The following is a 27,504-nucleotide window of genomic DNA, read 5'->3' as shown; positions in this document are numbered from 1 at the left end:
GCCACTGAACATCATTAATTCCCACTATATCTAACTTTTCTTAAGGGTAATGGCCCCAAGAATTTAGCACAGCCAACTCTTAGAAATACAAACACACATTTGGAGGTCCTATCAACAATGGCTCTATTATTTATAATTGATAATTCGTGGAGGTGCATGTGGAGACTCATGAGCTAATTTCGCAACGGAAGCAATAAAGAAAATCATTTTAGGGAACCATTTGCCTGCATCTATTTTATATACTTGATGCAGAAACAAGCAGCAGCGCACAAAATTTCAAAAATATTTGAGCCCGAGACAGTACTGCTTCTTGTCACAAATACACAAAGCAACATTCCAAAATGTAAACAGTTCAGTCACATTAAATGTGACGGCCACCTATGTTAAACGTCAACATGTGATAACCACTCACAAATGGCAGGAGGCAGCACTAGCAGTAGAGGGTATACAAAGTACATTGGGGTCACAGGAAACAGTTCAGCTATCATCATAATTTGGAAACAGAGCAATTTGGAAACAGAGCAATTTATCTGGCATCCACAAGGGCATTTACATTGGCTTCCGGGCCAAGGACGGAATCATTTCCAAAAGGGCTATGTTTGTAAACTATTAGCATGCCACCATTGTTCAGGTATACAGTGCATGGCAAAGGGCTACTATCCAAAACCGGCACAGAGGCAACTATGATACACAACAGGCCACAGACGACAGGGGTGAATGACAGCTGGGGAGATGTGTATGGGTAAATACACTTGCAATTGTTTAGCAACTGACTGCCCAGATGAACCAAGTGGCTACCAACAGTGTCTCCTCAATGACAATGCAGTGAATATTGCTGCGTATGGGCCTCCGTGGCAGGAGCCTGGATCACATACCCATGCTGATCAGTGACACAGGCTGGAATTTGCATGCCAGTACCATAACTGGATGTTCAGTGAGTGGCAACAGACGGCCTTTTCAAATGAATCACATTTTATGCTCCATTGGACAGGTGGCTATTGGCTTGTATGGCATTGCAACAATTGTCATAAGGATTTAGGCTGGAGGAGGGAGAATTATGGTCTGGGTAATGTTTTTGTGGCATTCCCTGGATGATCTTGTCATTCTGGAAAGCTCACTGGATCAACACAAGTCCGTATCTATCCTTGGAGATCGTGCCCACCCTCTACATGCAGTTCGTTTTTTCCTCAGCAGAAGGTATCTACCAACAGACATCACAGCATATGTGCACGGTTTGAAGAGCATCAGGATGAGTTCCCCATACTTCCCTCACCATCAAACCCTGTGGGTCTAAACCCAATTGTGGATCTGTGGGATCACCTCGGTCAGGTTGTTTGCGCCATGTACCCTCAACTGAGAAACCTAGTACAGCTGGCCATGGCACTTGAGTTGACATGTCTCCGAATCCCTGTCCGTACCTTCCAGAATCTCAGTGACTCCCTTCTTGCACATCTTCACTGCAAAAGGTGGTTATTCAGGTTTTGACAGGCGGTCACATTAACATGACTGGACTGTGTAGTAGGAACAAAGAAGGAAGATTAGGGTTTAACATCTTGTCGACATCAAGGTCATTAGAGATGGGCAACAAGCTCAAACTGTTTCAAGGTTAGCAAAGAAAATTGGCTGTGCCCTTTCAGAGGAGTCCAATGTGCCAACCCCCCCCCCCCCCCCCCCCAATCACTTTGCTTGGTGATATAGGAGAATGCCCTCAACCATCACACTGTGTGTTTTAATGATCGTGTAAGTCTCAAATGAAATAAGTGATCTATTGGCAACTGGCACAGTATGGATAAGATCATGGAAGCCACTGAAGTGTTTGATGTGGCAAGTGGCTTCTTGTGGGGAAAAAAGTCCCAAATAGCCTGCAGTTTCAATATAAAGTGTTGTGACTTGGCAAGACAGCCAAGCCACTATGAAGTGAAGCCGAAAGGCACGCGTTAAAGCTCACGCAGGATGGCGTGAGGTCTGGAACAGGACAATGTCTTGAGACTAGCAAATAAAGTACGTAGCGTCTGGAATACTTAACTTTAATCCATAATTGGTGAACATCGGTCTGACGTTACATGCATCACAAGATAAATAGCAAATGATAATGGCGCCTTGCTAGGTTGTAGCAAATGACGTAGCTGAAGGCTATGCTAACTATCGTCTCGGCAAATGAGAGCGTAATTTGTCAGTGAACCATCGCTAGCAAAGTCGGCTGTACAAGGGGCGAGTGCTAGGACGTCTCTCTAGACCTGCCGTGTGGCGGCGCTCGGTCTGCAATCACTGATAGTGGCGACACGTGGGTCCGACGTATACTACCGGACTGCGGCCGATTTAAAGGCTACCACCAAGTAAGTGTGGTGTCTGGCGGTGACACCACATAAAGCAAACCAGACACTTCACAGTATTCTTGGCTTGTCAATTTTTCCATGACTTTCTCCATCATTTCTATGAACTTTCAGTAGGCCAGCAAAAATAATGTTCCAAACAGCCTACTCAAATCTCCTGACGATGATGGCAAGTGAAGTCAGTGAAAGCTTGAGACTGAATACAAGTCTGACACCACAATAACTCCATGAAACCTTTATTTAAGAATGTACCTACAAAAAAATATGTATCAAATGACATTCACAAAATTCAGGCATTCAAACCTTGTGACTTAGTCAGCCACTATCTGACACTGGCAAGACATAGTGATCTGTGCACCTTTAACTCGTGGTAGAAAGTGACACACAATATTCAGTTGCCTTGACATACACCTATGGAGGAGTTCTGAGGGCACTCGCTATGGTTACATACTTCAAAATACCTGTCACAAGCTGTTTTGAATGCAAAGGCTATGGTTTATTTTAGGGTTTGTCTAGCAAGGAGAGTTCCAATCCCAAAGGAAAACCAGTCTTCCTTTGCATACATACAATCAACTAACGAGTACAGTTTGTGTGTCATTCTGTTTCAATAACAAATTTTAAATAAAAGTAAACGGAGATAAATAAGCAGAATGTATTGAGAAGCCATTTTTTTTTGTAGTAACCTTTCTATCAGTAATTACACACGCACACACACCTCAAAATTGGAACAAAAAAGGAAAGAGAAAAATATTTTTATTGGCAGTAATATGTTAAAAGGTCTGACATGTTGTACAATGAACAGTTTAATGGTTTTCTTTCATTGAACTTTATTAATTGACATTGAGATCTGTTGCATCAAAAGGTCTTCTTAAATTTCATTATTTATTTGCACTTTTCCCCATTATAAGAGAATAATCATAGGAACTGCTGTGATTTGATACATAGCTTGCTCAAAAGCACGTTACCTATTTTAGAAAAATCTTGTGAAACAAAGTTACCTGCTGTATTACTTATAGCACACTCTGTACATTAACTGAAAAGACGGGAGGGCTTATTGCTCAGTTGCTGGCTTGGCTCAGTGTATGAACTTGGCTTCCTTGATAGCTATGCAGCTTTAGAACAACTGGTTAGAAAAAAATAAATATTCTGTGACCTTAACAACATACTCAATTTGTTACAAATTGATCCCTTGATAAATGTATGTGGAAAATAAATATTTACTTAAATACAAGAAACTATCAGTATATTGACACTGTATATTAGTTTCTCTTTTTCCCCATGTAGACTCTGATCTTATTATATGACTACTAACACATAAATGACATAACTACACAAATGTCATCAAATGAAGCCATACAGATAAATGAAACAGGCAAATGATTCAATGAAAATTTTGGAGAATAATCTACAACAGCAGTTTCATGTTATGCTTTAAAGACAGAAGTACAGTTCAAAAAGCTCAAATGAAATTTAAAGATTTTTTAAAAGAAAGAATAGTATTGCTAATACAGACTGCAATAATGACACAGTTTCATTGAAAACTGTATGTACTTAACTGCTAGAAATATGTCACATTGATAAATACATGTCTGAGCTTCAAAATGACTTTACAACAAGTCAACAAAAATAATCCATTTTTGAAAATATAATTCAATAGATAAAAAATCTACTAACCAAGTGGCGGCATGAGAAAATGCACATAAAAGTTAAGGGAATGTGCAAGCTTTCAGAGCAAGTGGCTCCTTCTTCTGGCAGAAGGGTTGAAGAGGGATGGAGGAAAAAACCTGCTGAGATTTAGGAAATGGGGAGAGATTGAAAAGTCATCCAGAATGCTGGGTCACGGGAGGGTTACCAGATGGGATGAGAAGGCTGATGATAAAGAGGCAGAGGCTGACAGCCAATCAGCTGTTGGTTTAGCAGCTTTTATATCAGAGAGACCATTTGATAGAATTATTGATAAAACAAAGCATTGGTCAACAAAGCCTTTGGAATGCTCTTGTTTTAATATGGAGGAGCTACAGTTGTGGACTGGACCAACACACTGGAAACTGCCAGGAAGCAAAATGCTTTTATTTCAAAGATGAATGGCTGAAAAGGGAAGAAGTAGTAATCAGTCTTTCCCTCATCATGTCAGGTAAGTCTGCCCCGACGTGGGGTTCTGAGTGACTTTTCTGTAACTCCCCATTTCCTAAACCTCCCCAGTCAGTTTCTTTGATCCATATTTCGTCCCTTTCAACCCTTCTGCCAGAAGACGGAGCCACCGAGTCCGAAAGCTTGCACATTTCCTTAACTTTCATATGTGTTGTCTCCTATGGCTGCTTGGTGAGTAGATTTTTTAACTCTCCAGTTATATTTACAACAAGTCAGCATTGTTAAAACAGAAACTTGCATGCACACCCACACACATATTTAAACTTACTGATTTGGCAAATGGAATGACTGACTGGTTTAATCAAGACTGGGAACTGCAAGTTTATATGAGAATAAATTTTAGCAGTGGCCTTTCAATTCTACTAACACATGTCTAAGATGTGTCAGAATGGCTATTTGCTTTTAAATAAATAGTAGAGAGGATAGTTGAAAAATTAACAAAACAGGATCTATCCTGACAGGCACTATTTCATTCACATTATTGCAAAATGTGAGAAAATTAACTCTTACAATTCAATTAATGTTAGAGATGACCAGTATGAACAGAAATAAGATACACAACTGAACTATCCATCCATTTAACAATTACCATATTGCATAATTTGGCCTATATAGCTGGATAAGTTCTTTTATCCATGTAGTGCCCCTGTCCTAACTACTAATAGCTCCCCCACACCTAATGTGGTGCACGTAACACAATAAAACAAAATACAACCTTTTTTTAAAAAAATTATCACATTGTAACGACTTTGTTCTTAGTTTAATAACAATTATTTTCAGTTTTAAGATAATCAAGATTGAAAAGTTAGGTCTCATATGTATTAGCTGTTTCCACTATCACAGAAAAGGATGATGTACATTGCTTTTCCCACTGATTACTGAAGTTTTCAGTTTTGAGTCCATACTTACAACATCTGCTGATACAGACTGAGTGGAAAAGTAAATTACAATCATAATAATAAGCCACTATTGGAAGAATTTCCTTACTACAGGTTCCACTTCCCAAGTGTCCTGACTGGGGCATTACATCTTCCACACAAGTAGTAGTTCTCCATCCCTAAATGTTTCATGAGGCCTTAGCTTCTTAAATCAGGTAGCGAGGGAAAAATTTTCATATATACAAAAATATGCTCCTCTAAATTATTTCTGTCACCAGAACATGTGTTTTCTCACAATGACCTGAGTTTACCCAAATGTGAATCTAGTACTGTGTTCTCAAACTACAATACAGTGTCACTTGAGTGTACAGTTGCAATTTGCAATAGTGATACTTTAAATGGAAGACAGTACTGACGTTTCTAAAATGAAGTAAATTCTTCATAGAGGACAAATTTCCAAAGTAAAGACCTAGTGAATCTTTTCTTACAACGAAGTTAAATATGAAGCATGATGTTACCTCCTGCCATCAGAATTCTGTTTGCTTAATATAAATCAGAAGCAATAACTGTTTATATTGTTGAAGTAAATCGTTCACTGTCAAGAAATATAAATAAAATAAAATACCATGATCTTTACAATGTAAACAATGTCAGTACATAAACAGACATAATTCCTGCAAACATTTAAAATCCATCAACAAGTTTCTTTATCTACAATTTTCTTGATTCCCACTTCACGTCAGAGTCATGAACACGTAATGGTAAAATGATCCTTCATTCCTGCACCATTCTTCATACACTTCGCCAGTAGTACGGCATATAAAACAATAAAATTTGTTATGTATGTAGTTCAATAAGGTGGGGGTTGATGGGAATACTGATTAGTAGCACCCTGTGCTAATTGCCGTTGCAAATGTGCCACAAGTGCTGGTGTATGGCCTTGCTGAGCTTGCTGCTGCCCAGATGCTGCCACTTGCTGCTGCTGCTGTTGCTGCATCTGCTGCATCATCTGCTGCCGCATCCGCTGGTTAGCCTGTAGATATGCGCAAATGAAGAGAGTGATAGCATTTATTAATTGAAAAGAAGAAGTCGGATCCAATATCATAAAATATAAATAAGTAAATCAATTTGAATCAAAAACACAATAAATGTGTAATGTACTTAGTTTAAAAGCAATAGCACGTAAGTACATAGGTAACAAAGGAAAATGTGGTAAATTAAATGATCATACGATACAATTGGATACAAAGTGTTTCAAAGCATGATTTTAAATTTATTTTAACGAAAATATGGCAGAATGTAAAACGAATCACAATAATTTGCTGTTCACTCATAAGTTAGAAAGATCCTTTGCAAAATAAATGGTCTGAAGAGTTATTTTAATGGTCAGTATAAACTAAGAGGGTCAGGGGGGGGGGGGAGGGGGGAGAAATGACCTCAATGAAGAAACTAAGGGTTAATTACAATGGACAACATTATAGAATATCTGAGAAATGACTAAAATGATAAATTTTTAAAATTCTGGATAGGAGACCCAAAGTTTCAGCCAAATGATTTTGATATTAGGAAAGGTTTGGTGAAAGGTCTTATTCAAATGGCCTGATATCAAATTTTTTTGATGTCATAAAGATTAATCAACTGAGAATACCTTTTACACCTTCTCTCAACAACTATTACAAGGACAAAATAAGGAAAGGGGGCATTGTGGTATTTTTTATGGCGTATTCAGGGCATATACTGTGTAAATAACAGATTTTGTTTAAGAAATTGTTGTTACGGAATTAATGCTTCAATGTATATCTTACTCAATTCATATTTAATAAAATCTGTTCAGGATGTCATGAAAATAATTCAACTCACAGAGGTATGAGAGAGTTTTCTAGGGCAGAGGAGGGTGATAAGTGTCCTACAGCATTCAATCTGCAGTCTACTACAGATGATCTCCAACACAATAATTAACATGTATTTTTTTAATGGATGACAACTGTATTACTAGCAATACTAACAGATGTACAGTTATAGAAAAATGGTTAATAATGTATTAAAAATAATTACTATGTGGTTTTCTACAAAGGGCTCATCAGCAGTAATAATAATAATAATAATAATAATAATAATATGGATGGATATGGTGTTATGGGCGCTCAACAGTGTAGTCTTTAGCGCCCGAACGGAAACAACAATGGACGAGTGTCACTAAAATGCAGCAAGTGCAGAAATAGGATTAAAATTATAGGTGAAAGTCTACAGAGGCAGTTTGCACGTCAACAGTAGCAAAGAGGAAAGCAGCATATAATGAGGAGAACTGCAAGAGAACGGAGGGGAAGGGGTAAAATGAAAGACATAGCACATGTTTGGAACTGGCCTATTACAAGAATAAAAAAGGAGTGGTAAGACACTCGGCAACACACTAAAAATTCCAACCTAAAATTCTTGGCTGAAGCCCAGAAACATCACAGTACCTTAAAACTTTCTTGACACTCGCCTCGTCATTGGCTAAAATCGAGGGCAGATCCCCACTAATATTAACTTCCGCCCTGACAAAACGATATAAATCACACTCAATTAAAATGTGGCGTACAGTGATTCGTACGCCACAGGCATCACACAGAGGGGGTTCCTCTCGCCGTAGTAAGAAGGCATGCGTAAGAGGACAGTGCCCTATGCGAAGACGTGTAAGGGTCACTTCGTCACGCCTAGGTGACCGGCAGGAGGAACACCACGGCTGGATGGTGGGTTTCACCAACCGCAGCTTATTTTCCCTCACCGCCAGCCATTCCTCCTCCCACAATTGCATATACTTCCGCCGCAGCACAGAAACGACACCTTGCAAAGGAATAGAACATTGTGTCACATCTGGTGACCTGCAGGCGTCCTTGGCAGCTCTGTCAGCTTGTTCATTTCCCTGTATGCCCACATGCCCTGGCACCCAGCAAAAGGACACTTGCTTGCCCTGTCGTTGGAGGATGTACAGTTGGTCGTAAATCAGCTGTTCCAACTTCTCCGCTGGGTACAGGTTCTGCAGTGACTGTAATGCGCTCAGTGAGTCAGAGCAAATTAGGAAGTGTTTGCCCTGAGTAAACCGTATCTGCTCCAATGCCTTCAGGACCACGTGAAGTTCTGCGGAAAAAACAGTGTATTCCTGGGGAAGGCGAATCCTGATGACACGGTCGGGGAATACGACTGAGCAGCCAAGAAGATCCCCCTGTTGGGATCCATCAGTGTAGACTACTGTAAAATCATGATGCCTGTCTAAAATGTTAAAAAACAAAATTTGAAAGTAAAATCTGATGTACTGTCTTTCTTAAAATTTGCCAAATCTAAAATCAGTGCAGGTCTCTGGGGGAGCCAAGGTGGATATCTGCTCCAACCTCGACGTGAAACATTAAAACCGGCCACACCCATCTCTAAAAGGCAATCCTTTGCATGAATCCCATAGGGCCTTGTTGCTCGTTGCCGGTTGCGAAAAAGCCTTTCCAGTGGAGGCCGAGCAACAGTGTGGTATGCAGGTGTGTATGGTGTGGATAATGTTTGATAGGCCTGGCGCACCATTAGTAGACGCCGCCAGAGGTGAAGTGGCGGTTCACCTGCCTCTGCACAGAGGCTCGGTATGGGGCTGGTTCTGAACGCCCCAGTGGCCAACCGAATCCCCTCGTGGTGCACCACATCCAACAGCTTCAAATAAGTGGGTCTTGCAGACCCATACACCGTGCATCCATAATCAAGCCGGGACCGCACGAAGGCTCTGTAAAAGCGGAGCAGAAAAGTCCTGTCTGCTCCCCATGTGTGGTGACTAAGACATTTTAAAATAGACAGCGCCTTAAGAGACCGTTTTTACAGTTCCTTAATGTGTGTCAGCCACGTAACCTTAGAATCAAAAGTGAGGCCCAGAAACTTCACCGTGTCTTTAAAATTCAGAACGGTGTCCCTCATCCTCAACTCAGGCAAGTCAAAAATGGAACGAGAACGGTTAAAAAGAACACACACCGACTTATCAGTTGAAAACTTAAAACCACTCTTCTGTGCCCATTCATCCAAACGTCGCAGAGTGAGTTGCAATTGACGAGTCGTCGTTGCAAGGCTTGAAGAAGAGCAAAATACAGAGAAATCGTCCACAAACAAGGAACACTGCACAGGACTTTTCACAACAGACGTAATACTGTCAATAGCAATAGCAAAGACCGTCACACTTAAAACACTACCTTGAGGGACACCGTTCTCTTGTTCAAAGCGACTAGACAGTACGTCTCCGACTCGGTACCGAAAATAACGTGGCGACAGGAAGGACCGAATAAAATTGGGAAGACATCCACGAAAACCCCATTTGTGGAGCTGCCTGATGATAAGATGCCTCCAAGTAGTGTCGTATGCCTTTTCAATGTCAAAAAATATTCCCAACAGGTGATGCTGGCGCAGGAAAGCCTGTTGTATAGCCGCCTCCAGGAGGGCCAGGTTATCAAAGGTGGAGCGATACCTCCTGAACCCACACTGAAAGCGACTAAGGAGTTGTCTGGATTCTAACATCCAGACAAGGCGGCGGTTGACCATCCGCTCCAAGGTCTTCCCCACGCAGCTAGTGAGGGCAACACTACGGTAACTACCCGGGCACGTGCGGTCTTCCCCAGGTTTTAAAAGAGGAATTAAAATTGCTTCACGCCACGAGTCGGGGAAGTGACCAGACATCCAAACTAGATTAAAAAGTCGGAGGAGGATTTCTTTATTTCTCCCTGTGAGGTGCCGCAGCATGCTATAGTGGATTCTATCCTGACCAGGGGATGTATCACGAGCCCCACATAATGCAGAATCCAGTTCCCACATGGAAAATGGGCAGTTGTACTCTTCTGTATTGGGTGAGCGGAAGTCAAAACTGCTCCTCTCAGCAGCCACTCTGTGGGGCTGGAAAGCTGGATTCTGACTGGCGGTTGCAGTAATAGCTGCAAAATGAGCCGCCATAGACTGGGCAATATCTTTTGGGGTCGTTTGGAGAGTACCATTCCACATTATAGCAGCCATAGGGCACCTCCCACCTCTCCCAGAAATCCTCCTTATGGTCTCCCATACAATGGAACTTCGTGTAGAACGATTAATGGTGTTCAGGAACTGCTGCCACGACCTCTTCTTGCTCTCTTGTATAACCCGGCGACACTTTGCCCTCGCCACCCGAAAGGCTGGAAGGTTCTCTACAGTTGGCCGGCATTTGAACCTATGCAGAGCTGCCTGCCTAGCCCTGACTGCGGAGCGGCATTCGTCGCTCCACCAAGGGACAGGCTGCCACTTCGGTTGTCCCATGGACTGTGGGATGGACGCTTCACTGGCGCGGTGGATCACTTCAGTAATATGATCCACCCATTCCTGGACACTGACCCGATGTTCAAACTGGGCTAGTTGACTATACAGTGCCCAGTTGGCTCTACGGAGCACCCATCGAGGCGGTTTCCTTTCCGGTGCCACTGCATGTGGCAGGTGAATCCAGATGGGGAAGTGATCGCTGCCATGTAAGTCATCAACCACTTCCGATGCAGCAGTGTGGGCGATGGCTGGAGAGCAAAGCGATAGATCAATGGCAGAGAACGACCCAGCTGCAATGCAAAAATGCGTGCTTTGACCTGTATTTAGCAAATAGGCACTGGAAGACAGAAGAAGCCTCTTGATTGCTCTACCCCTGGGGCAAGTACGCACAGAGCCCCAAAGCACATTGTGTGCATTAAAATCACCACAGAGGATGAAGGGGTGGGGGAGCTGTGTAAGAAGATCACTGAGAGCCTCTTCGTCGAGCACATCATGTGGGGGCAGGTAAAGCGAACATACTGTTAGCATATGACGCACATGTACTAATATTGCAACTGCCTGTAAGTTCGTCGTGTGGGAGAGAGGCGAGGAGTGGTAGTCGGTGTTGACGAAGATACCTACTCCTCCTCGAGCTCTCTGTCCACTCAGGTCGTCCTTTTTGTGGAGGAGATAACCACGTAGCTCAGGGGTGTATGTTTCACTGAAATTTGTCTCTTGCAGACATACACACATAGGTCTATCCTGAATCAATAGACGTAGTTCCTCCACATGTGTCCTGAACCCTTGCAGGTTCCACTGCAATATGGGAGCCATCACGGTGGTTGTATTTTCTGCCTCTCTTTCCACCGAGGTGGGGAGACTGCAGCAGGTGGAGGCTCAGTCTTGGGGCGAGATGATTGCCCCATATTCTCAGACTCCATCAGCTCTGGGGAAGAGTCTGATGAAGCGTCTAGCGGGACCACATTAACATGATCCGAGGGTTTACCAGACAATTTAATCTGTTGGTGCTGCTTGATGTGTGCTTTCCTTTGTTTAGGCGGCTTTGCTAGAACTGGAGCAGGGGTGTTTATGACCACGCTGGGCTTTGGAACAGCCTCAGCAATCGGAGATGCCTGGGGCTCTTCAATGTTAGCTACTGTACCTTTCTCTGCTGTTCGAGGAGGGGCTACAGGCTCTGATACACTTGCTGCCGTGCAAGTGCACTGACACGTGCAGGTGTTCGTGCCAACACTAACAACCTCCGTCTGTGTAGATGCATCGACTTTTGGAGGCGGCTTCTGAACAATGGAAGCAAAAGACGTAACGAATGTGGGTGGCTGCATGGCCTTAAAGATCTTTTTGGCTTCACTGTAGGGGATACGCTTAGTTGTTTTTATTTCTTGTATTTTACGTTCCTCTAGGAAGATTCTACAGTCCCTACTCCAAACAGGGTGGCTTTCAGAACAGTTTATACATCTGACAGGCGACGAACAGTTAATTCCGTCATGGGCAGCCTTACTGCAGTTGCCACACATCGCTTCTCCTTTACACCCTAGAGTTGTATGCCCAAAACGCTGGCACTTAAAACAGCGCATTGGGTTTGGGACATACGACCGGACGTTTAGTCGAAGAAATCCTGCCTTGACGTGTTCTGGGAGTTTGGGGGTATTGAAAGTAAGAATGAAGGAGTCAGATTTCACCAGGGTCCCATCCACCCTTTTCATGATGTTCTGAACGTCAAAAATTCCCTCCTGCGCCCACTCACTCTTTAATTCTTCTACAGGAATGTCAACAAGATCCCTACAGGTAACAACACCCTTACTGGAGTTCAGGGTGCTGTGAAGCTCTGTATCGATCGTGTATTCACCCAAGCTTTTAGCTGTTTGAAGGTTAACTGCTTGCTGAGCGGTTGATGTTTCAACAAGCAGTGTCCCATTCCGTAAACGCTTCACTGATTTTAAAGTGCCAGCTATTCCTTCTAGACCCTTTTGGATATAGAATGGCGAAACCTTTTCAAAGGAACCCTCTTTCCTTTTTATTATTAAAAACACATTCTGATTGTCAGTATGTGCTCTGTTACTCTGAACTGCTGTACGTTTACTGACGCCTGAGTCAGGAGGACTGGCTAACCGAGCCCTCTTGTTGGATTGGGCGGTAGTGCCTACCAGCGGTCCACCCATCCCACTGGCCAGCGAAAAATTAGGAGGAGGAAAAGAGGAAGAATTCGTGGTATCCATGGTCGTCCCACGAGCAGCTAGGTAAACTTATGTCCATCCAGACAGAGCCCCGCATGCCTGGATAAGCCTTATACAACTGGGGTGTGGCAGGTGCCCCAGAGGTTGCCCGCTGGCGACTGTTCCACCTCAACAGCCATGCATCTCATAGGCGCAGAGCACACCGGAAGATTGAGGGGTTTTTATAGAGGTTTATTCCATCCTCGCGATCCGGGCGGTCAAGCCAAGATCCCCATTCCCTGAGATACACAACGTTCCACCGCCACGCCGCACGGTGGTCGCTGAAGTATGCTCAGAGCTTACGGTGACAGGGGACTGGCGGCGCTTACCAGTCCCCAGCTCAGGAACCCCGGGGTCGCCAAGCCCATACCCAGCAAATGAATGCTGAGCCCCTGGGGGGAATAATAATAATAATAATTGTTATTTATTTATTTACACGTCAAGTTCCATAGGACCACATTGAGGAGCAAATCTCTAAGGTCATGTAATGTGTCAGTACATGAAATTACAACCTAAATGTAATAACAGATGAAAATAAAATGTTTATGAACCTAAAAAAAGTCAAGCCATAAGTTTAAGTAAATGCAATCAACAATACAACAAAAATCAGCTTAATTTTTCAAGGAAATTCTCAATGGAATAGAAGGGATGACCCACGAGGAAACTCTTCAGTTTTGATTTGAAAGCATGTGGATTACTGCTAAGATATTTAAATTCTAGCGGTACCTTTCTGCACAAGAGTTAAGTAAGTCCGATCCAAATGCAGGTTTGATTTCTGCTGAGTATTAACTGAGTGAAAGCTGCTTATTCTTGGGAATAAGCTAATTTTGTTTACAAGAAATGACAGTATAAGGGGTTGACAAGGGGTTTGTGAACTTACGCCACTCATTGCCCGAATCACCCATTTCTGAGCCAAAAATATCCTTTTAGAAAGGACATATGACATAAGCGAATGAAAATAAGCAAAGTAGACTAATTCTCATGTCAAACACTCACTCACTTCAGATACCACTCGAATAGTGAAAATGGCAGCATTACGTCTTTGAACAAGATCCTGAATGTGGGCTTTCCACGACAGTTTACTATCTATCTGAACACCTAGAAATTTGAACTGTTCTGTTTCACTAATCATATGCCCTTTCTGTGAAATTAAAATGTCAGGTTTTGTTGAACTGTGTGTTAGAAACTGTAAAAACTTAGTCTTAATGTTATATTTTTATTATTATAATAAAGACAATAATCATAGTGTAGGTGGTAATATGTAGGGCAGCATCCTTAAAGTTTTTTGGTGTATGGATGGATGAGGATTGAAATTTTTAAAAAAATGTGGCTTTCTAAACAAATATTTTCAACAACTTATCACAATGACTGCCTGAAAAAATACCAATAAGTTAATATATTTTATATTCACCTGAACATCTCAAATACTTCATTCTTAACACCTGGAACATTTCTACATTGCATCTAAAGTGCATATCAAAATTTAAGAAAACATACGCAAGACGTAGTAACTACATTTTTTTTTCCCTTTCAACCTGTATGTTTTGCAGGAAAATCAGTCCTTTCTCTTACACTTTTCACACAATAAAACTGGGAACAGAAATCAATGAAACATTGAAACTAGGAAGTATCTGTGAAATACAGTGACTACAAGTTGCAGAGGGGCACAGGTTAGTTTTGACATTTTGTTACTTCATCAATAAACTCAATCTTTTTGCTTCTCTTGTATTACATACAAGGACAAGTTGAAAAGTTCTCAGCCTGTCACTGTGATAGCACCAACAGCACAGAAATTTTGCTCCTGTTATGTTGGTACATGTTGAATAACAAAACAGGTAATGCATAAAATAGTTTTAGAAAATAATTTTGGTTGTAAAGCTTTCTGACATCAGGCATGTAGTGTGTATTTCATGGAAATGACTAAATTAGAATATTGAGTTACCATCAAATTCCTTATTTTGGACAATTAATTGCCATCAGAAATTCATCTCAAGTTAGTGAAGGTACATACATACAAGGATGCATCTCATTTTTCAACAATTAAGATATGGTTTATTGAATTCAATCATGCTGTACTTCTCTTGAATAAGATGCACATGAAGGATGTTCTAATATTGCACACAGATATGAAAGTACTGTCAAATTACACGGTATAGTATTGTATGATCAGTGATTAAAAGGTACATGAAATAGCTGCTGCCAAAGACATATCCGAAGAAAGAGTACAGTACATTTTACACGAAGACATAAGTTTGAAAAATCTTTGTGCAAACTGGATGCTGGAGTTCTTGAATTATGAGCTATAGCAAATGTGGAAACAAATTTCTCAATAATGTTTGGACTCCTTTAAATAGATTCCAACTACATTTTTGCACCAATCTGTTACAGACACTGGCACAGCACTTAACGCCAAAAATAAGACAATAACCAAAGAAATGGGTGGAAGATGGTGGCACTACAGCAAAATGGGCAAATATAATTTCATGTGCCAGAAAGGTTGCAGTTATTGTTTCCTGGAATACAAAAGGGATTATTCTAATAAGTTTATTTGCAAAGGGAGGAAAAAACAACAAATGATTACCTACTGGATGACAAACACCATGAGAAGAGATCTGGACTGGTGAAGACAAAATAAGAGGAAACAATCTGCCATAGAGACAACACACCTGCCTGTAAATGTGAAAAATGGGAAACTCAAACAATGGAAAGTCCAAAATGGAATGTGATAATATTACGAAAAGGGTAGTTGCTACTCACAATATAGCGGAGATGCTGCGTTGCAGATAGGCATAACAAAGAGACCGCCAGCTGGTAAGCTTTTGGCCACACGGCCTTCATCAGAAACACACACACACACACACACACACACACACACACACAAAAGACCACAGTTTCTGGCTGCTAAGACCAGACTGAAGGATTTGAAGTACCTACTGTTGGGAAGTTCATATTATTCACCAGATGTGACATCCCCCATCTCACATACGTTCTCACTTCTAAAGAAATTTATTATTGGAAAATATATTGAGTCCAATGAAGATGTTATGGCAACTGTAGATGACTTTTTATTTATTTTTTTATTTATTTATTTTTCATAAGGATTACACTTGAGGGGTTGAATTAACTCAAAAGAAAAGTATTTAACATATTTCATTGTCCTGAATGGGAAGTATATTGAAAAGGAGATGCATTTTTTACTTAAAAACAGTAGTTTAATGAAATGCTAACAATCTGCTACCTTTCGTAGTATATGGACTGAATGAAGTGGTCATATTTAAACAAGCCATGTTACACAAACAACCATCCGATTCATAAGGAACAGAGATTTAAATATTTTCAATGTTACTAGTTCAATGTATACAACTCTGTCCCATCCCTCCCCCTCCCCCTCTCAAAGAGAAAGAGAGAAAGAGAGAGAGAGAGAGAGATTGTTGCATGTGTTTCCTATTATGTTGTAATGCATTAGGTAATGAGAAGAATGACCATAATAACTGCTGGGTCTTGGGGGAATTAATTTGGCATGCAACCAATGCTCTTCTTCTTATTATTATTCTCCTCCTCTCCCTCCTCCATCTTTTTCTTCTCCTGTTTAGTATGGGATCTATTTTTTCATGATTTGGCAAATGTTTTGTTGTTATTTAATTTTATGTTCGCATACCCTTCCTGATGCTACTGATGTCAAGGGAGAACAGTAACACAGTAACATGCATTATCTGTCCATGAATCAAGAACACTTTGTTCTGTTTGCTATCATATTTTAACTGTTTGTGTATCATAGCCTTTGATGTAGAATTTGGAGACCAGCCCAGCCTTTGCCTACGAAAGTGTGGGAAACCACCAAGACACCACACACTTTGGTCAGTCAGTTTACCAGCCCCCAGTTGTTAATCCCCTGGGTACATTTGCTCAGCTGCTTGTCTCACAAGCTATCACATTATGCTATACGAGCACTCTTACTTCATTCAATAATGTTCAGCGGTGCTCATATCTGGGCTTTGTTTTTTCCTGCCCAGAAAATCCACTTAGTTTTCTTGAAACAACTTCCTGGACAGGGTTGTTATCATGTCAGTACAGGAAAGGAGTGAATCCAACTGTGGCTGCTGAATGGAAAGCAAGCTTTTGCATAAAATGTTATGTAAGCACATAACATTTAGCAACCAACCAAAAATAATGCTCCAAGCCCAACCCAGGGAGAAAAGTCCAAGACAATCATACCATCCACCAATTAAACATTAATGCCATCCACATCATATACTGTGTGACTCATTACTCTATGAAACCTTATCCAACTGCTCCACTGACAAATTAAAATATTGTTCACACTCTCCAATCAATGTCACACATTTATTCTTGTAATAAGTGCCTTCTGACCAGCAGCTAAAAACCAAATGTTCTCTGATATATTACTGATGAGTCATTCTTTCTCTGAGATCAGTAACTGAGATGTAACAAGAGCCTCTGCAATAAGTGAAATGCATGTCAGACAATTGGTTTACAGCTTTGGCGGCCAGTGACAATGGTAGCTATGTGGATGTGAATTGTGGTTGTGTGGATGTGTCTGGGGTTTTCTACTTCTGGAAATGAAATTTGTCTGAAAACTGAATATCTGTAACATTCTTTTTATTGTGCCTGTGTGTGACTTAATGGGTCCTCTACGTAGTGAGTAGCAATCTATCCTTTTCACATAGTTGTTAATTAGTTTATACAGTGTATTTTAGATTTCAGCAATTCCTATATGTTTATTTCTTTGACATACAATAAGGATGATAAGATTAATGGTTCCTTAATGTCTCCATCCCGCAATAATGTCAGTAGCAGTGGACTTGGACTCGTTTATCTCCTATATAATCTTTCTCATGGAATGATCAAACTTACGGCTTCGGCAGTAATTAACTTATGTGAATGTGTGGTGTCTGTCCTTGTGGACATGTTCAAAAGAACAGACACAATGCAAAATCTGCAGCTATGATGCCTTCATTTACATAATAAGTAATTACCTTCTCATAGTTGGTGTTGACAGTGAATAACATTTATGGTGGACATCACAGTCCCCTTTGACTGTAAAATTATTTATTTAAAAAATCTGCTATTGCTTTTTCACCCATGTGGCCATTATCAAGTAGATTACTGTACAATTTTTCAATACTCAATTTGATAATGGCCACATGGCCAAAATTGCAATAGTGCATTTTATAAATAAATAATTCTACAGTTAAAGGTGATCATGATATACTTTAAAAATTCCACAGTAATATCCCATTTAAACTGACCCATTCTGAAAGAAAACACATGTGAAATGTTGATGCAATGCAACTCCCTTACACCCATGGAATTTTTCCAGTGGTTTGTCCAGACAGTTTTGGCTGCATGGTGCATAGTTATTTAAAAGCACAAACATAAGCAACATGATGTGCATGGCTTACCACTTGCTGCTGGAACTGTTGAGTCTGTTGCTGTGAAGGATGTGGTTGTCCTGGGCCCTGGGCTGCACCAGGGCCACCTGGGGTCCGGCCATATGGAGGAGCTGGTTGTCCCTGTGCTTGGGCCTGCTGTGCCATTGGGCCACCCATAGTTGTCATTGTCACGTTTGGAGCCTGTACGAACAAATAACAATAATTTCTTTTTTTAAATCCATAGCTGTCAAAAAATAGAAGGGCCTGATTCTTCATCAATATGAAAAAATAAAACAAGTTAAAGTGTTACTAACCACACAGAGGAGCAAATAGACACAAAGAAAGAATGCTAGAAATATTAGTCCGGCTTTAGTGCCTGGTGAAATTGGCACTGAAAGTGAGAGCTGCTATTGTGTGTGTGTGTGTGTGTGTGTGTGTGTGTGTGTGTGTGTGTGTGTGTGTGTTTGTTCTACTTCTGAAGAAGGACTTCAAAAGCTGAAATATTTCTTGCATTCTTTTTCATTGTTTCTTTCTTTGACACAAAGCCACCCACATTTGGTGAGCAGCAATCTCTCCTTTCCAAACTGTTGTCATTCCATCCTGGACTTTCTATTATTTAAATTGTCAGATTAAATGAATTATGATAAACTTCAATATTATGACAAGTATAGATTGCTACTCGCTATATAGCACAGGTGTTGAAATGCAGACAGGTACAACAGAAAGACTACTAAACAAGTAAGCTTTCAGCAAGAAGCCTTCATTAGAATTAGACAAAACACACACACACACACACACACACACACACACACACACACACACACACACACACATATTCATGCAAACACAGATCACACACACATTATGTGTGGGAGCTGCATTTGCCTGAAAATGTGTGTGTATGTTGTTTAATGCAGGAGAGATCCTTCTCGCTGAAAGCTTACATGTTTGGTAGTCTTTTTGTGGCTCCTGTTGCTACTCATCTCCGCTATATGGTGAGTAGCAATGTATCCCTTTCATGATACTGTCATTCTTCCATCCTGAATTGTCTGAAAGATCGGCTGTTAAAGAAAAGTCATTTTTAAAGATGCTCGTTGTTGCCCAAGACCACCTTTGTTCACAGTAAGTAATTATCTGTCTTCATTGATATTTGGTTTTCATACTGTCCATACTGCAAGTTCCTTTCCCACTGAGGGATGTGGTTCAGTGGTTAAAGCATTGCACTCATATTCACGAGTTTGTTACTTGACACCGTTTTTATTTTTCACATTTAAACTTTTTTCGTTTGCTTATGGACCCCATGTCAACTTTTCTCTCTCCTTCTCTAAATATCCCTCACTGCACTACTCTCTTCATTCTTCCCTTTCAAAAAAGATGGACACTATTTCTGACTAAACTGATCTCCATTTATCTTTGAGCTATGAATTTCAATTTTCCATAATTTCATACTGCTTAGGCCATGTCACTCTGCACCAGCCCAGAAAGATGTGTGCCCTCCTCTCACCTCAGAAAAAATATTTAATGATTATTTAAAATTTCTTTTGACTTTTCTTGTATCATTTTTACCCTCCCTCTTTCTAATGCAAGCTACTCAGAAGTCACTAGATTATGCCAACTGTGATGAAGAACTTTTGAAATAATTCATAATGGGTGATGAATCATGGATTTATGAATCTGCAGTATTGCTCTCACAAAAAATCCTTTTTTAGCTACACTGCATAAAGGTTGAAAAGAAACACTGAAGAACAAAACAAATTTCCTCAAAAACAATATCATAGTCAAGAGTGGGATGCATAGTGACCTATGCATTTTAGAACCCATAACTCCTTTCTGTGATATCTGCTGGTTAATTTTACCAGATTTCCATATGGCCTGGCACTCAGAAAAGTGGCTAAACCTTCCCTACTTTGCAGCAGAAGACTGGACTTAACCTGCTGTCTACAGCTGCAATGGGTACTCCTCAGGAGTTACTTGATTAAGCCAACAATGATGAACTTTTGAAGCATTTCATAACAGGTGATAAAATATGGATTTATAAATCTGGAGCTTGTTACCATGAACTCAGGGAATCTGATTGGATGAGCAGTTTTCACATCTGATCACATGTGATAAGCTCTGATATCATATGTATTGTTTAATGTTAAGTACAGTGCATTATCAGGTACGTGAATACTAAGACCATAGTCAGTTGAACTGATAGAGTTTCTATCTGTGCCCCCCTCCTCCTCCCTCCTTCTCTGCTTGGACCCATCTACATTCCCTATCTCCAAATTATAGTACTTACTTAAAATATCATAAAATTTTATCTTAAAAGACTGAGTGTGATATGCAGAAAAAAATCTACACTCCAGAAAATCTAAAGTGACCCTGTATCTTATCAATATGGAACTTTGTGATATTTGCCAGCCTGTTTGGTCAGATGGTGCTTTACTAGACTCCCAAATGGGCTTGGGTGATCTGCAGATATGCTAGATGCCAGTAGAGGTTTAACAGTAGCTCCCTTGCCCTTTGCACACAGGTCACATGTGGAGCTAGTTCAATAAGGCTCAGTATGTCTGTCTTCGTCATTCAACTGATCCCAGCATTTTAAGGTACAAAGATCACACTGACTGCAATTTAACACAGCTATAAGCTTCAAGGGGTATGTGATTTGGTGCAGTAAATGAAGCATGGAAATAAAGCTGTTTGTGCAGAGTTAATAGTAATGTGTAACATCTTACAACTGAAGGCAGACAATGATACACACACAGAATAAACAGCAAAAGCCAAAGCATCTAAAGAATGGAAGATAACACAAATCAAAGAAAAACAGTGTTGCTTCTTTAAGATAACATTAATGCTGTACCATTAACACCCTACCTCTTTTGTTAATTATCAGTGTTACAACAACAAATTCTTAGCTCTAAGTAAGTCCTAACAAGGCTCTAAATTTTTCAAATTTTATTTTTACCTTGGGGCTTTGTTAGAACATCAGCTTGTTGGTCATTTGTGTTAATGAGCTTTAAAATAATTTTCTTAGTAAAAACTTTCTCTCTCACAAATAAAATTTTTGACTCTATAAGCTTTAGTTTATGACAGAATTGTGGGTTCTTGCAAAGGCTTATTACTGGCATATTGTCTTCATAAAGTACAACAGCTCTTTGACTGCCAAATATGATACAAATTACTGAGCCAACAGGCTTCACTAGTTACCATGCTTAAGGCTACAAATTCAGATTTTGTTGATGACAGAGACACCGTGGGTTGCTTCTTAGAGGCCCATGAAACACTACAATCCAAAACTTTGGAAAGATAGCCACTTGTGGACTTCCTGTGTACTCTGTCACCAGCCCAATCAGAGTCTACATAACCAATAATAAGATCAGTACACTTTTCTTCCCTAGCATATGACAGACTCAGTTTAAGGGTTCCCTTGATGTAGTGCAAGACACGTTTCAAAACGGTCCATAAAACCAGGCTTGCACACGATTGGTACCTGCTTAGAACACTTATAACTACACAAGTATCTGGTGTGGAGCCTAACATAGCATAAATCAGTGGCCCTATTAATTTTTTACAACTTATTCTCAATGTCTTCATCTTCAGGTTTTTCTCTTTTTAATAAACTGTGATCAAAATTTTCCTCCATGGGGTTTAAAAAGAATTACATTCAAACATATCAAAAGCTTTCAACACTTATTCAAGATATGTATTTTGGCAAATAGTAATAGTACCTTCCCTTAAATTTGGAACAATATTCAGTCCCAAACAGTTCCTAATCATACCCAAACCTTTCATTTTAAAGTTATCACCGAATAACAGCTTTAAATTGTCAGTTTCACTCTGGGAAGTTGAAGCTATCAGCTGATCATCAATGCATACAAGTATGTATGCTTTATGGTGATTTTCTGTTTTTACATCCAAGTAATACTCAAAACCAGTTCTTACAAATCCTACACCAGTTATTACTGTGTGAAATTTAAACATTCCAATTTTTGGGTGAGTCCTTTAAATCATACAGAGCCTTTTTAAGTTCACAAACTTTAACATTCATTTTATTGCAACATCCAGTAGGTAACTTAACAAAAAAGTCTCCAACTAACTCTCCACAGACAAATGCACTTCAAACATCCAGTTGATAAATGGGAAAGTTATTCTCATTACAAAAAACCCAGAAAAGGCCTCACTGAAGTTAGTTTCGTAATGGAAGCTTCGATGGAAACCTTCTGCTACAAGATGAGCTTTATAAGAAACAACATTACCTTTTTTGCCTAAAAACCCACTTTGTGTCAATAACATCACAAAAATTTGGCTTATGTACATCATTCCACGTGTTGTTTTCTTCCAGGGCTTGCAGCTCTCTTGCTATGGCATCTTTACAATTTTTTGATTCACTACAAGACACTGTTTCAGCATAGGTACTGGGGTCTTTATTATTCACTGCTGTCAGCAGGCCCAGCTCATAATCCTCCAAGTAATCATGTGTTGAATTTTCCTCCTGGGTATGTCTTCTCGTCATCAAAAACTGCATCTTCTTCTGCATCCTCAAAAGACATGTCTCTGTCTTCACTAATTTCTTGTTCTTCTCTGGGCCGATTTGCATTTTCTTCCACCACTCCAGTCCTCATTTCTTCTTTCTGTTCCTTTGAATCTGATGCTTTATCTATGTTCTCTTCATCACAACAAATAGTATCTGATTCTTTTACATGAAGATCAGTTTTCTTCTCCCTTCAGGTACTGCTGGTGCCAAGAAAACTACATCTCGACGCACCTCAGTTCTCTTTGTGGAAGGTATAAATATTCTGTACCATTCACATCATTATCATAACCCATAAACATACTATCTTGTTTTTGGGGTCTAGTTTCAGACTCTTTTCTTTCGATACATGGACAGGCACACAAGTTCCAAATATTTTCAAATATGCTATGGGTAATTCTCTGCCATTAAAAGCTTCAAAAGGAATTTTCCCTTCTACAGGACTTGGACCAGTTCAATTTAGTACATAAGCTGCCGTATTGACTGCTTCAGCACAGTAATGTTTGGCTATTCCTAAAATCACTGAATGAGCAGCTTCAACCAAGGTGCACACTTCCCTTTCAGCTCTACCATTTTGCTATGGTATGCACACAACACTTCTTTGATGGATTATGCCATTCTCACTCAAAAATCTACCTAAGTCAGTACTCATAAACTCCACTCCATTATCACTCAGTTTTTGCAGTGAAAGACCTAATCAAATCTTTAACTTCATTCTTCTGTTTCATTAAGAGTACTTTGTGATAACCAGAATAGTCATCCTTCAAAAGCAAAAAATATCTTGCTCCTCCATGCAAAGGCATCTCCATGGATCTACGGATATCTGCATGAACCAGCATGGCATTAGCTCTTCACGAACTGTCAGGGAAAGGCAAGCGATGTTGTTTACCTGCCAAACATTCTTTACAAGTGAAAAAGTTGCCAATGAAGCTCACTCCTTCATGTGACATAAACTCTTTCTCATGCATAATGCTCTGATCGCAAAATTTTGGATGTCGTGAAACCCATATTCATTTGTCACTTCCATTTCCAGAAAAGATATTTGAAAACACAGCATATCAGGAACAGTGGAGTGACATGCAAGCTCTTGAATTTTGTAACTTTACCAGCAATAAATAGATTTATGGAACCTTACTATGAGGAAACACGAAAATCGGTGTCACTGCAGATGAATGGCAATCAAACAGCTACACAATTATTGAATCTCTTTTCAGAATCATACCTGTGAAAGTATAAACACACATACATATATCAAGAAAGATTTATTACTGGTGTATATACACTGATGGAAAAAAAATCACAACACTAAAAAATAATTAATGTTCTACATTAATGAAACTTCAGAAACACTTTTGTCTAGGTAACATATTCAGGTGATTAACATTGCAAGATGTTGGTACCTGGTGTCAGTTTGTGGGATAGAGTTCCTTACCTGTTGCACTTAGTTGTTCAAGACATGGACAGTTAATGCTATTTGGGGATGATGCTGGAGTCATCATCCGACAATGTCCCTTATGTGCTCGAGTGGAAGCAGATCTGGTAATTGAGCAGGCCAAGGCGACATGTCAACACTCTGCAGAGCATTTTGGGTTACAGCAGAAGTATGTGGGTGAGTATTATCCTGTTGGAAAACACCCCCTCGAATGCTGGTCATGAATGGCGGCACAACAGGTCGAATCACCAGACTGGTGACAAATTTGCAGTCAGGGTGCAGGGATAACCACAAGAGTGCTCCTGTTGTCATACAAATCGCATCCCACATCATAATTTCAGGTGTAGGTCCAGTGTGTCTAGCGCATAGACAGGTTGGTTGTAGGACCTCCTCCTAACCAACACAGTCATAACTGGCTCTGAGCTTTCAATAAAACGCACAACAGACTTCCACCCTGCCCTGCAACAAGCTCTCACTTGACACCACTGACATCACAAACAAGGTGGTTTGAGGTCAGTTTTATGCATGGTACAGGGCGTCTAGCTTGAAGCTGTCCTTGAAGTAACCGATTTGTAACAGTTCATTGTGTCACTGCCATGCCAACTGCTGCTCAAACTGCGGCAGCAGATGCAGTACGATATGCTGTAGCCATACACCAAACACAGTGGTCTTCACTCTCGGTAGCGCCATGTGGCTGTCCAGAGTCCAGTCTTCTTGCGACCGTACATTCTCGTGACCACCGCTGCCAGCAATCATGTACAGTGGCTACATCACTGCCAAGTCTTTCTGCAATATCACAAAAGGAACATTCACTTTCTCATAATACTATTACACGACCTTGTTCAAACTCAATAAGGAGTTGATAATGGTGCCTTTGTCACCTTAAAGGCACTGTTGTGAAATATTACTGTATCTCATTGCTACCTATCAGAACCCCTTGGAGAGCATTATAGATAAACACCAGTCCTAATTGCCTGATTGTAAAGTGACCTGTTTCCAAATTACATACAAAAATAACCACTATTTCAGTATACCTATAATTCGAAAATGATGCTTTGCTGATTAACATTGTTCTTATGTGAAAAACACAATATAAATGTGAAATTAATACTGTAACTAATCGAAAGAAATGTAGCACATGGTCAGGATGTACCAGTAAACCTATCATTATAAAATTACTACAGCAATTTAAATAGAACATATAAATAAAGCATGTTAATTGAATCTCCGATATATGTTAGCACTAAAATTCAGGCAATAGTTGATTTGTTATAAACAAATTTAGAAATGTAATTGTTACCTGTGACATAATTAGTCAGAAAATGTTATATTAACTCGTAACCAAGTTGAAAATAGGTTCACCTTGTTCAGCACTGAGATTGTAAATTTTTAGAAATGTGTATCTCATATTTGGTTTAACTTTTAATTGTGATTTTACATAAAATTGTAATTTTCATTGTAGGTAATTGTTAACAAAAGTATAAATAGAGGTCACGCAGGTGCCTTGGGGCACTCGTTGTTTGGCTAGGGTTGCGAGCAAATGTATTGTAGGCTCACTCGTTTGTTGATTGTTGTGAACACTGTGTCATTTGATGTCAACTTTGGGTACATGTGGTGTAACTGGTACAGTTCACCAGGCTCGGTCACCAGAGTCCTGGAAATATATTGGTATTAAAACTGCACTGTACTTTGGAATTTATTTGGGAGTTTTCTGCAATCCTTTTCATAGGCTGCACAGCGACGAGATATGAATCCAGGAATTTTACAAAACCCCGAGAACTAAACAACTCTCAATGTTGGTAGAATTGACATGAAAACAACAGCACATCGACTGGGCATTACACTCAAAAGTCAAAACATTTGCAACGCGGAGGTGGGAAAATATAAACATCTCAATTGACTACCATTAACTCACTATGTCCAGTCACAAAGGTAACTAACACTCATGACTGTTACAGTGTGTATTTAAAAAACAGACATGATATGCATCTTCACAGTGGTGCTAATAGTGTCACTCTTAAGCGACTCGCATGAAATTTAAACAGAAACCATCTTTCAGATGTAGAAACACGTCTGCCAAATGCCATTTATGTCGCACAGCTCCTTCTTGGTGCTGCAATTTTTTCCATTAGTTATTTATGCCACATTCAATGCACACAGTCCAAGAAACGCAAAGACATGTACAGTAATATAAACCATTTCAGGGGACCACACCCTGCCTATCTAACCCATGTTAATTTAGGTAAGTATATGACCCATTTCTGAAAAAAACTATTTGATGCAGGACCTTAAAATTTTTACAGTATGTTAAATGGTGCTAACAGAGTCAATTGTTCTAAAATCTACTTTATCCATTTTATAGTTTTTAAGAAATACTTTTTTAAAAATTTATTAACAAAAAATATAAAGTTTTTTCTGCAGAAAATATTTTTTTTGTGAACTTCCTAATGGCGGAATATTAATGAATGTAGTACCAGAGGTGGCTTTTTATGTTATGCAGAGCCTCTGGAAATTTCATTCATTTATCTATGATAGTTTCTGATATAATGGGGCATATGTACTGAAAATTTTAGTCTGTGGGAAATTGACTTTAAAGAAAAAACTTTTGAAATTTGTTACTTACAGTTAATTAAAACTGTCCTGCTGCATATGATGGCCCTTCTTTGGCCATTAGCAGGTCTTCCAGCTTCTTTTTCACCTTCCTGGATGTTTGTCTTGCTTTCTTGTCCATATTAGATGCAGACCTGCCTGCATTGGTTATCCTCATTTTATCGCAATGTTGCAGCCCAGTGATCATATTTTCACCAGGATTAATTCCCAACTTTTCCAGTACCCAACACTTTCCAATATTACCACAATTGAATGCAATAACAGCGTCATGAACTCCTAATTTCATTGTATGCATGCCTACAAATACAGTTTTAGGAAGGCGGTTCCAAATTATGCTGTTGAAACATTCATTTGGGTTCTGTCTCTCCCCATGGAGACATTTCCTTAGAACGTCAGGATGAGCCAAGTGTCTGAAAATAGGTTTAATTGCTGTAATAATAGCAGCAGGAAGAGAATGCTGGTGAGAGTAAGATTCTCCAGTTGCCTGAGCCCTATTGTATTTGTACCATGAATTTTCTCCTGATGGACACAATCCATGACATGGCTTATCATCAGTAGAGGACTTAAGGAAGAAAATGGCCCAAACATCTCTCTTCATTGCCTCCTGATTTTCTTTATTTCTCGTAATTGCCTGCCAATAGTATACCCGCAAGTTTTCTATTTCAGTTTTAGTTAACTGACCGTGTGCG

At 40.0% G+C, this 27,504-nt stretch overlaps 1 protein-coding gene across 1 annotated transcript in view; it reads right to left on the bottom strand.

The window, feature by feature from the left end:
- Positions 1–3,069: 3,069 nt before the first annotated feature.
- LOC126237131 (mediator of RNA polymerase II transcription subunit 12) overlaps positions 3,070–27,504 on the bottom strand; it is a 400,411-nt gene continuing 375,976 nt past the window's right edge. Inside the window, exons 39-40 of the mRNA XM_049946952.1 lie at positions 18,288–18,458; positions 3,070–6,395 (exon numbers count right to left, since the gene is read on the bottom strand). Of these exons, the coding sequence (XP_049802909.1) occupies positions 6,213–6,395; positions 18,288–18,458 (354 nt within the window). The 3' untranslated portion in view covers positions 3,070–6,212. The remainder of the gene's footprint in view (positions 6,396–18,287; positions 18,459–27,504) is intronic.

This window comes from Schistocerca nitens, chromosome 2, assembly GCF_023898315.1.
Source record: "Schistocerca nitens isolate TAMUIC-IGC-003100 chromosome 2, iqSchNite1.1, whole genome shotgun sequence".
In the NCBI taxonomy this organism is placed as follows: Eukaryota; Metazoa; Arthropoda; class Insecta; order Orthoptera; family Acrididae; genus Schistocerca; species Schistocerca nitens.
This window is presented reverse-complemented; position numbering and strand designations above follow the sequence as displayed.